Here is a 12,507-nt window from a genome sequence, read left to right on the forward strand (position 1 = left end):
TTTGGTTCAGAACAAACCGTATCGACACATATGAAACGATGTATATAAATTCGCCATGAAAGCGTAAAATTGAATAAATAGCAACACATCGCTAATCCGGTAGAAAACGTTACACACCCGGATTTGGTTGTTAATAGTGGATTAATAGTTAGAAACATATCCTCGATCATGAATATGATGCCAGTCTGGTATCATTGAGAGTCATAAGATTTCCAAGACGATTTCCAAGTTGACCGCCCGTTTCAGTATTTTGACAAATATATATATATATATAATTATATATGTGGTTATATAATCATGCCTTTATCAATTACATGTATCTAGGTATGCTACCTAAATTATTATGCTGTTACGATGCTTTCTGATTGGGGAATAAATTTATGAAATCAACATTCAAAATTATACCAAAAATGTCAGCCAATATGGTCACTTATGCAAACTTATGCAGTTAACATTCCATCACAATCTATTAAATCTAAATCGCATGCTTTTAAACTGGGATAATTGTCTTTCTGAATGGCATCTTTAAGATAGATTAAATATTAACCACAGAAAAAACATTTAATTTATTATGGACTATACATGAAGTGAAAAACGACAACGAAAATAAGAAGACACATTTTTACGCATGTTCTTCATAATATATTTCAAACTAGCTGTACACATCGTGTACATGTAATCGTTAAATTCAAATGCTTCACATTTTAATTCGATTTAAAATCGGTAAACATGGACTAAACAATTTATTTTATACTTATTAAATATGTTGCGAAATTATTTAATAATGGTTGACAACATTATTATTGTTTTTGCCGAAAATTTGAAATACAAATGATATGGATGAGTTTATATGCAGCTCAATCAGCAAATGGGAATCAGCAATCAGTCAATGGTAAGACAAACAACACTCTTGGAATTGTATTATTAAAATTGTGGATATTTGTGTTCATTTTAAAAAATTACGTATGATCCTGTTGTACAGCAAACAGGATGATTCATTCAAGCCAAGCCCGCTTGCACGTATGTGTGTGTGAGAGTGTGTGCGCGTGTGTTTCTTTGTGTGTGGCCAAGCAATTATTGGGTGTTTTCAACGTCTCGGTTGTATTTAACACTACTCGGTGGTGTTAAATTTTAACAAACTAGCTTCTGTCAAGCTAACGTCTAAATTACGCGTTGATAGGCCGTATTACTTTTTATTATGTATATTCGAACAGAAAGGGGCGTTGATGGACCGCTACATCAGTTAAGCGTATATTAACATACTTCTGTGTTGCTACACAAACTCAATAATTCCAAAATCAGCATCTATTTAGTAAAATAAATGGACAAAATTCCTAAAAGTGTACACGACAAGTTTTTAAAGGGAGAGAATGCCATGGGACATCTTTAAGGGGTATAGAATGCCATATCAAGCGACATGCCATGTTTATAGAAACACCTTGTTTGAGTTGTAGCCATGATAAGAAGAGGATTAGATGTGCAACACTAAAGATTGAAACTCTCATATATTGACGTTTGAGCTTGCTGATTGATATTAGAAGTAACATACTTGTGAACATTTATCACGTGTTTTACACGTGGCACGTGCGCATTTGTTTATATCTGAAATAACGCTTCAATTTACTTTCTTCTGATAGAACAAAAGGCAAGAATATAAAATAAGCAAAACCTGTCTAAAGGCTTTGTACGTTTTGGACATGTACACCTGAGAGACGACGTTAAGCATAAAGGTAGCCTGTGCATTTGTCTTGAATTAACAATATTTACAATATAACCAGCAGTGACATTAACTAATTATAAGAAATTCAGTCACTAATTTACAGACGTGTAAAACATAAACGATATTTACAACTCATGGCCGGAAAAAGTTGAGGTCAATATTTAATAATGAAACCAAGGTAGTGTCTAGACAGAGCATTAGGGTTCCATTATAGAAAAGGTTTATAACAAGGTAAACAACGTTCTAACAGCCATGAAAAGCAAGTATAACTAGCGACTATGCAATCGCTAATAAACAATCCTCTGAAGCATGCTATGACAACTCCCCACATACAGGTGTGTTAATGGAAACGTCGGAATGAAAGACAAAAGTTGTGAAACGTACTCATATTAACACAAGAACATATCCATATGCTTAACAACTGACAGCATAAGATCAACACGCACAAATACGACATGATCTTAATGAACAAAAGTTAAAAAAATAATACGTTTTATGGTATTACAATTGATAGCTAATTTGCCCCTTGACATAACACCGGTAAATTTTCATTTATTATAAATCATATATTCATAGAGTGTGCTTTATACAAAGATATAAATTATATCGTAATATAAGGATCATGGTGATATCATCATGTAATACTATACTCTGCACAGTTTATATTAACATTCATTCAATCAGACACGTATTTTACACTTAAGTTCTAATAAAGTTGTAATGTTTCTACATGCGTTATTCTTAAGCCAAATTTGGGATACGATCTTGGTTTAGGCAGCAAGTTTTGATGAGGTATCTTGACTTAAGCAGCCATTTTGGACGCCATCTTTCTCATTTAAAAAACTATAATGTCCATTCCGTAATTCATATTTAATATGAATAACACATTTAAACTGACATCATAATGCATAACAAAATGCATTTCCATACTTTAAACCACATACGCGATGGTCATAATTTAACAACTATATTAAGTTGTGAAATGACTGTACCATTATCAAAACGATTGATAAGCAATAGCAATATTTAATAATTAAAAATAAGGCCATTCGTTTTCACGCTGAGTATGCAAAAGCTTTGTAAGATATTGTCATAGAAAACGAATAATAGCTGAAATGCAATCAAAGGAGTGTGTTTATTTTCAAGCAATGTATAGCCATACCCTGATCACAGTTGTTGCCTTGCCAGCCAGGTGAACATGTGCATGAGTACGCGTTTTGAAGATTATTGCACGTGGCGCCGTTCTTACACGGGGCGGGTACGCATTCGTTGATATCTGAAATACATTCGTTTACATTAAATAATATAATTAAATAGTCATTGCCTGTATCCCTGCATGCACGAGGAAACCGGTGCTTATTCAGTTCCCTATTTATGATTGGAAAGTCGCCGAAGGCTGGAGTTATTAACAAAGTTCATAATAACTTCATTGAATCAAACTAAAAATAGGAAGTAACTACGCGTGGACCAGTTTATGGATATGAAAAGCACATAACATGGCTTAAAAGGCACGTGAATCGCCTTGTTAATACACACTTTCTTCCGTTCAACCCCCTCTTTTGCCATGTTTCTGCAACCCGCCTGAAGGCATTATAGATAGAGTTTATGCAATGATATAAACTAATTATAAATAAGGTCACTCATTTACACTCATTTACAGGTTGCGTATGCTATGTTAAATTTTGTCAAAGAAAAGTAGCTGAAATGAAATAAACCAAGTATGTTTATTGTCAAGCAATTATCGGCCATACCCTGGCCACAGTTGTTGCCTAGCCAGCCCGGTGAGCATGTGCATGAGTACGCATTTTGAAAATTAGTGCACGTGGCATCGTTCTTAAACGGCGCAATTGCGCATTCGTTGGTATCTGAACGATAAACACAACACAAATCAATGTCTAAATTAATCAGCGTGATTCCATTTTTGGTTCAGAACAAACCGTATCGACACATATGAAACGATGTATATAAATTCGCCATGTAAGCGTAAAATTGAACAAACAGCAACATATCGCTAATCCGGTAGAAAACGTTACACACCCGGATTTGGTTGTGAATAGTGGATTAATATTTAGAAACATATCCTCGATCATGAATATGAATGATGCCAGTCTAGTATCATTGAGAGTCATAAGATTTCCAAGACGATTTCCAAGTTGACCGCCCGTTTCAGTATTTTGACAAATATATATATATATATATATATATATATAATTATATATGTGGTTATATAATCATGCCTTTATCAATTACATGTATCTAGGTATGCTACCTAAATTATTATGCTGTTACGATGCTTTCTGATTGGGGAATAAATTTATGAAATCAACATTCAAAATTATACCAAAAATGTCAGCCAATATGGTCACTTATGCAAACTTATGCAGTTAACATTCCATCACAATCTATTAAATCTAAATCGCATGCTTCTAAACTGGGATAATTGTCTTTTTGTATGGCATTTTTAAGATAGATTAAATATTAACCACAGAAAAAAACATTTAATTTATTATGGACTATACATGAAGTGAAAAACGACAACGAAAATAAGAAGACACATTTTTACGCATGTTCTTCATAATATATTTCAAACTAGCTGTACACATCGTATGTGTGTGTGTGAGTGTGTGCGCGTGTGTTTATTTGTGTGTGGCCAAGCAATTCTAGGGTGTTTTCAACGTCTCGGTTGTGTATAACACTACTCGGTGGTGTTAAATTTTAACAAACTAGCTTCTGTCAAGCTAACGTCTAAATTACGCGTTGATAGGCCGTATTACTTTTTATTATGTATATTCGAGCAGAAAAAAGGCGTTGATGGACAGCTACATCAGTTAAGTGTATATTAACATACTTCTGTGTTGCTACACAAACTCAATAATTCCAAAATCAGCATCTATTAAGTAAAATAAATGGACAAAATTTCTAAAAGTGTACACGACAAGTTTTTAAAGGGAGAGAATGTCATGGGACATCTTTTAGGGTTATAGAATGCCATATCAAGCGAAATGCCATGTTTATAGAAACCTTGTTTGAGTTGCAGCCATGATAAGAAGAGGATTAGATGTGCAACACTAAAGATTGAAACTCTCATATATTGACGTTTGAGCTTGCTGATAGATATTAGAAGTAACATACTTGTGAACATTTATCACGTGTTTTACACGTGGCACGTGCGCATTTGTTTATATCTGAAATAACGCTTCAATTTACTTTCTTCTGATAGAACAAAAGGCAAGAATATAAAATAAGCAAAACCTGTCTAAAGGCTTTGTACGTTTTGGACATGTACACCTGAGAGACGACGTTAAGCATAAAGGTAGCCTGTGCATTTGTCTTGAATTAACAATATTTACAATATAACCAGCAGTGACATTAACTAATTATAAGAAATTCAGTCACTAATTTACAGACGTGTAAAACATAAACGATATTTACAACTCATGGCCGGAAAAAGTTGAGGTCAATATTTAATAATGAAACCAAGGTAGTGTCTAGACAGAGCATTAGGGTTCCATTATAGAAAAGGTTTATAACAAGGTAAACAACGTTCTAACAGCCATGAAAGCAAGTATAACTAGCGACTATGCAATCGCTAATAAACAATCCTCTGAAGCATGCTATGACAACTCCCCACATACAGGTGTGTTAATGGAAACGTCGGAATGAAAGACAAAAGTTGTGAAACGTACTCATATTAACACAAGAACATATCCATATGCTTAACAACTGACAGCATAAGATCAACACGCACAAATACGACATGATCTTAATGAACAAAAGTTAAAAAATAATACGTTTTATGGTATTACAATTGACAGCTAATTTGCCCCTTGACATAACACCGGTAAATTTTCATTTATTATAAATCATATATTCATAGAGTGTGCTTTATACAAAGATATAAATTATATCGTAATATAAGGATCATGGTGATATCATCATGTAATACTATACTCTGCACAGTTTATATTAACATTCATTCAATCAGACACGTATTTTACACTTAAGTTCTAATAAAGTTGTAATGTTTCTACATGCGTTATTCTTAAGCCAAATTTGGGATACGATCTTGGTTTAGGCAGCAAGTTTTGATGAGGTATCTTGACTTAAGCAGCCATTTTGGACGCCATCTTTCTCATTTAAAAAACTATAATGTCCATTCCGTAATTCATATTTAATATGAATAACACATTTAAACTGACATCATAATGCATAACAAAATGCATTTCCATACTTTAAACCACATACGCGATGGTCATAATTTAACAACTATATTAAGTTGTGAAATGACTGTACCATTATCAAAACGATTGATAAGCAATAGCAATATTTAATAATTAAAAATAAGGCCATTCGTTTTCACGCTGAGTATGCAGAAGCTTTGTAAGATATTGTCATAGAAAACGAATAATAGCTGAAATGCAATCAAAGAAGTGTGTTTATTTTCAAGCAATGTATAGCCATACCCTGATCACAGTTGTTGCCTTGCCAGCCAGGTGAACATGTGCATGAGTACGCGTTTTGAAGATTATTGCACGTGGCGCCGTTCTTACACGGGGCGGGTACGCATTCGTTGATATCTGAAATACATTCGTTTACATTAAATAATATAATTAAATAGTCATTGCCTGTATCCCTGCATGCACGAGGAAACCGGTGCTTATTCAGTTCCCTATTTATGATTGGAAAGTCGCCGAAGGCTGGAGTTATTAACAAAGTTCATAATAACTTCATTGAATCAAACTAAAAATAGGAAGTAACTACGCGTGGACCAGTTTATGGATATGAAAAGCACATAACATGGCTTAAAAGGCACGTGAATCGCCTTGTTAATACACACTTTCTTCCGTTCAACCCCCTCTTTTGCCATGTTTCTGCAACCCGCCTGAAGGCATTATAGATAGAGTTTATGCAATGATATAAACTAATTATAAATAAGGTCACTCATTTACACTCATTTACAGGTTGCGTATGCTATGTTAAATTTTGTCAAAGAAAAGTAGCTGAAATGAAATAAACCAAGTATGTTTATTGTCAAGCAATTATCGGCCATACCCTGGCCACAGTTGTTGCCTAGCCAGCCCGGTGAGCATGTGCATGAGTACGCATTTTGAAAATTAGTGCACGTGGCATCGTTCTTAAACGGCGCAATTGCGCATTCGTTGGTATCTGAACGATAAACACAACACAAATCAATGTCTAAATTAATCAGCGTGATTCCATTTTTGGTTCAGAACAAACCGTATCGACACATATGAAACGATGTATATAAATTCGCCATGTAAGCGTAAAATTGAACAAACAGCAACATATCGCTAATCCGGTAGAAAACGTTACACACCCGGATTTGGTTGTGAATAGTGGATTAATATTTAGAAACATATCCTCGATCATGAATATGAATGATGCCAGTCTAGTATCATTGAGAGTCATAAGATTTCCAAGACGATTTCCAAGTTGACCGCCCGTTTCAGTATTTTGACAAATATATATATATATATATATATAATTATATATGTGGTTATATAATCATGCCTTTATCAATTACATGTATCTAGGTATGCTACCTAAATTATTATGCTGTTACGATGCTTTCTGATTGGGGAATAAATTTATGAAATCAACATTCAAAATTATACCAAAAATGTCAGCCAATATGGTCACTTATGCAAACTTATGCAGTTAACATTCCATCACAATCTATTAAATCTAAATCGCATGCTTCTAAACTGGGATAATTGTCTTTTTGTATGGCATTTTTAAGATAGATTAAATATTAACCACAGAAAAAAACATTTAATTTATTATGGACTATACATGAAGTGAAAAACGACAACGAAAATAAGAAGACACATTTTTACGCATGTTCTTCATAATATATTTCAAACTAGCTGTACACATCGTATGTGTGTGTGTGAGTGTGTGCGCGTGTGTTTATTTGTGTGTGGCCAAGCAATTCTAGGGTGTTTTCAACGTCTCGGTTGTGTATAACACTACTCGGTGGTGTTAAATTTTAACAAACTAGCTTCTGTCAAGCTAACGTCTAAATTACGCGTTGATAGGCCGTATTACTTTTTATTATGTATATTCGAGCAGAAAAAAGGCGTTGATGGACAGCTACATCAGTTAAGTGTATATTAACATACTTCTGTGTTGCTACACAAACTCAATAATTCCAAAATCAGCATCTATTAAGTAAAATAAATGGACAAAATTTCTAAAAGTGTACACGACAAGTTTTTAAAGGGAGAGAATGTCATGGGACATCTTTTAGGGTTATAGAATGCCATATCAAGCGAAATGCCATGTTTATAGAAACCTTGTTTGAGTTGCAGCCATGATAAGAAGAGGATTAGATGTGCAACACTAAAGATTGAAACTCTCATATATTGACGTTTGAGCTTGCTGATAGATATTAGAAGTAACATACTTGTGAACATTTATCACGTGTTTTACACGTGGCACGTGCGCATTTGTTTATATCTGAAATAACGCTTCAATTTACTTTCTTCTGATAGAACAAAAGGCAAGAATATAAAATAAGCAAAACCTGTCTAAAGGCTTTGTACGTTTTGGACATGTACACCTGAGAGACGACGTTAAGCATAAAGGTAGCCTGTGCATTTGTCTTGAATTAACAATATTTACAATATAACCAGCAGTGACATTAACTAATTATAAGAAATTCAGTCACTAATTTACAGACGTGTAAAACATAAACGATATTTACAACTCATGGCCGGAAAAAGTTGAGGTCAATATTTAATAATGAAACCAAGGTAGTGTCTAGACAGAGCATTAGGGTTCCATTATAGAAAAGGTTTATAACAAGGTAAACAACGTTCTAACAGCCATGAAAAGCAAGTATAACTAGCGACTATGCAATCGCTAATAAACAATCCTCTGAAGCATGCTATGACAACTCCCCACATACAGGTGTGTTAATGGAAACGTCGGAATGAAAGACAAAAGTTGTGAAACGTACTCATATTAACACAAGAACATATCCATATGCTTAACAACTGACAGCATAAGATCAACACGCACAAATACGACATGATCTTAATGAACAAAAGTTAAAAAAAATAATACGTTTTATGGTATTACAATTGATAGCTAATTTGCCCCTTGACATAACACCGGTAAATTTTCATTTATTATAAATCATATATTCATAGAGTGTGCTTTATACAAAGATATAAATTATATCGTAATATAAGGATCATGGTGATATCATCATGTAACGGCCACCGGAAAAACTTTGCGAAACCGAAATTTCGCAAACTTAAGTACCCTTTTTCTTGAAGGTTTGCTTATTTGTGATAAAGTATAAGATAACAGTCTAACGTGTGATTAATAATTGGTTATTTTTGCTTGTTAAATGCGTTTTCTTCACTATGAACTTTATTTGCAAAGTTGGGGTTCCCATGGGATTTTTGTAATATCCCATGGGATTTTTCATTATCCCATGGGAATTTTGGTTTCTCCCATGGGATTTTTCTCCAGCTTTTTTTATGGGAGAAAAAATCCAATGGGATTTTCAAAAACATAAAACACGTTCGTTTGTGCTTAGTTATCGATTTTAAGCATTGTTAAAGCATTTGTGCTTATTTTCGTTCAATTTACTTTGATAGAAAAAAAATCCCATTTTTTTATGGGAAAAAAAAATCCCATGGGATTTTTTTCTGATTTTTAGAGATGTATTCATGTAACCTTCAGAAACACTACCTTTTAACAAATGATGAGCATTTCTCGCGATTTCAACGCGTTATATCGTGTTTTAAAATAATAAAAAAATCCCATGGGATTTTTTCCCATGGGATTTTTTTGTCCCATGGGATTTTTTGTCCCATGGGATTTTTTTTCCAATGGGATTTTTTTTAAGGTTTAAGTTTCTAAAAGCTATATAATAATAATAATTATAATAATAATAATAATAATAATAATAATAATAATAATAATAATAATAATAATAATAATAATAATAATAATCGTGCTCAATATGATGAATTTGTACTTTTAAGCGACTAACATTTTTATTCGAGCCGATCGTCGAGTCCGAATGGTGAGTATAAGAGCAATTTACCAGTACAAATAAATCTCACTTGTGAAGAGAACGCTACCGTACTATAAAATAATCTTGATAATAAGTCATATCATTTCTCGACAGAAAATGAAAACAGTATCCATATTGATATCAGCAATGTCCCCTGCTATGATAAATATTGACAAAATGAAAAACCTTGACAATAATTCCGTGTCGAATACGCATTAGATTATAGCAATCAAATTCATATAAGCATTGATAAGATAATTTGCGAAAATGGATCTTATGTCAAATACGGCAAGCGTAGCTCCATTCCATAATGTCCGGTATTAAGTCACGTCAAGTTTCGTGGTCGAATTATAGCATAATAATCATTTTCACATTACGCGAATCATATGAGTTTCCCTACATATATTGTGTTAAAATTTATGTTACACTAATGTGCGATGATGAAAAGGGGATTTCGGTAATTCTACATTCGCCCGCCTAGTACCGAAATCCCCATATTTACGCCTTAAAGGGTCAATAGGTCATCGGTATGAATGGTTTTTGACTTCACATGAATGTTAAGGTGCAAAAAAATGATATTAATTTTAATTATTAAGCACTCTTGACAGCATTAAGTTGCCTCTCAGTGGAGATTTCGGTAATTCTACACTAGAACTTAAACGCGCGCCGGTACCGAAATCCTGCTGTACAAACCTTCAAGTGTCAACAAAATTATTATAGTGTTTTTTTTTCATTAGCAACCAGTGACATGTATTATCTCCCATTCGGTTACTTCTTTTGGAAAATAATTAGCGGGGATTTCGGTACTGCTGCATTCGTACGCCCAGAGCCGAAATCACCCATGTTTACGCCAATCCCCCATATTCCGCCTTAAAGGGTCTATATGTCATTATGTTTGGGTTTTGGCTTTGCATTAATGTTGATTTGTACACAATCATATTAGTGTTAATCATTTAAACACTCTTATCAGAATATTTTTTCCATTATTAAATAGTTTATTAATGTGAAAAATGTGTAAACGAATGTAAAAAAGGTAAAATGTACATTTAAAACATTGGTTACACAAAAGTATATGTAAATATAACATGGCATAGTAATAATAAGTCTTCAGAAAGTATTTTCCAAACAAATCTGATGAAACAAATGATATCGTACTACCTTATTTACAATATGCTATACACTTTTGCAATTTAGTTATCAATGTTTAATCAAAGCATAAATCAGGATAATGTGTTGCCTCTTAGCGGGGATTTCGGTAATTCTTAACAAGCACATAAACCCGCGCCGGTACCGAAATCCCCGCTGTACAAACCTTCAAGTGTAAAAAAATACTGATTTAGGTTTAAATAAAGGGAACAATAGTATTTTTTGGCCACCAAAAAGCACTTCCGCGTCAACAAAACGTTTGAAATTATGTCAGAAACCCAGCTTTTCATTGTATATATTGCAATACACCATCGGCCGCCGAGAGCGGAATACTGCGCTTGGCCGCTAAACAATGTGGATAGCATCAAATTAAATGTCAATTTTCGATTTTATTACAAAAATAAACACTGCCTTTTTATAAATATGTCAAGCACGTACACTTAACAAAAAAATCGATATATCTTTATGTAATGTAGAAAAGTAAAGCGCTTTATATATAACAATGTTTTATAATGTCTCTCTGGTTGAGAAAAAAAACTAAACAAAACCATGTAGAACATATATGTTTTCATAATTAAAAAAAAATATTTAATGATGCACGTGATGTTTTATAATTGATATAAGTTCACGTGTCATTGAACGAGTTAAGGGAGAGATGCGAATTAAATTACACATAATTAAAAAATGATACTATACTGTCAGCTTGATTTATAAATTGTGTTCCATCGCGCCAATATATTCATTGTTCCATGAAATTGTGTATAAAAGCAAAACGATTGAAATTATGTCAGAAATCCTGCTTTTCACATGAAATGATCTTTAACACTTTATTTATTCCAATCAGGTAATTAATAATAATAGGGGAAGTCTATACTGTGTATTAGAAACTTGTTGTGGTGATCCCTATCTTATCCGCTCAATACACATCCACCTGGCTACTGTACAGAAAAAATTAGATTTACTTCCAAAATAACTGATTTCATTAATTGCTAACTTGTTGTCTACATTTTAAATTAACAACGATAATGGATCAACATCACCGTTGCACAATTATTAAGTTCACAGTAATCTGTACTTTAAATAGATAGCCTAATTAAAGACGGTGCTAATAAAGAACAAAGCGTGAATGTGGATATTAAGAAATTAGATCCTTTTTTGCATGACACTGGCAGTATATCATTTTATCTTATATAAATAAGCCACATTTAAGACATGGATAAAATTAAAATAAGACACATTTGCATCTTTCATTTCTTTAAAAAAAAATAAGCACGCAGTCACATATAAATAAGATACATTGAAGACACAGAAAAAAATAAATAAGACACATTTGCATCTTTCACTAAATTTTCTTAAAAAAACATGTGAAACTGAAGAAAAACATTTATTACTGACACATTATTCTAAAAGTCGACTGACAACTTAAGTTCAAAGAGGGATTTACAATTAAATAAGATCCATTTTCGCATGATGCTGGTTGTAGAGCAAGCAATACATTTCTTACTGACACATTATTCTAAATACGACAGGCAACATAAATTCAAAGAGGGAACCACAATTAAATAAGATCAATTTTCGCATGATACTG

At 33.1% G+C, this 12,507-nt stretch overlaps 1 protein-coding gene across 1 annotated transcript in view; it reads right to left on the reverse strand.

The window, feature by feature from the left end:
• The window catches only part of LOC127865908 (fibropellin-1-like), a 68,537-nt gene that overhangs the window by 20,200 nt on the left and 35,830 nt on the right, over positions 1-12,507 (reverse strand). The window contains exons 10-11 of the mRNA XM_052405973.1: positions 6,184-6,297; positions 2,883-2,996 (exon numbers count right to left, since the gene is read on the reverse strand). Of these exons, the coding sequence (XP_052261933.1) occupies positions 2,883-2,996; positions 6,184-6,297 (228 nt within the window). The remainder of the gene's footprint in view (positions 1-2,882; positions 2,997-6,183; positions 6,298-12,507) is intronic.

The sequence above is a fragment of the Dreissena polymorpha genome, chromosome 1, assembly GCF_020536995.1.
Source record: "Dreissena polymorpha isolate Duluth1 chromosome 1, UMN_Dpol_1.0, whole genome shotgun sequence".
In the NCBI taxonomy this organism is placed as follows: domain Eukaryota; kingdom Metazoa; phylum Mollusca; class Bivalvia; order Myida; family Dreissenidae; genus Dreissena; species Dreissena polymorpha.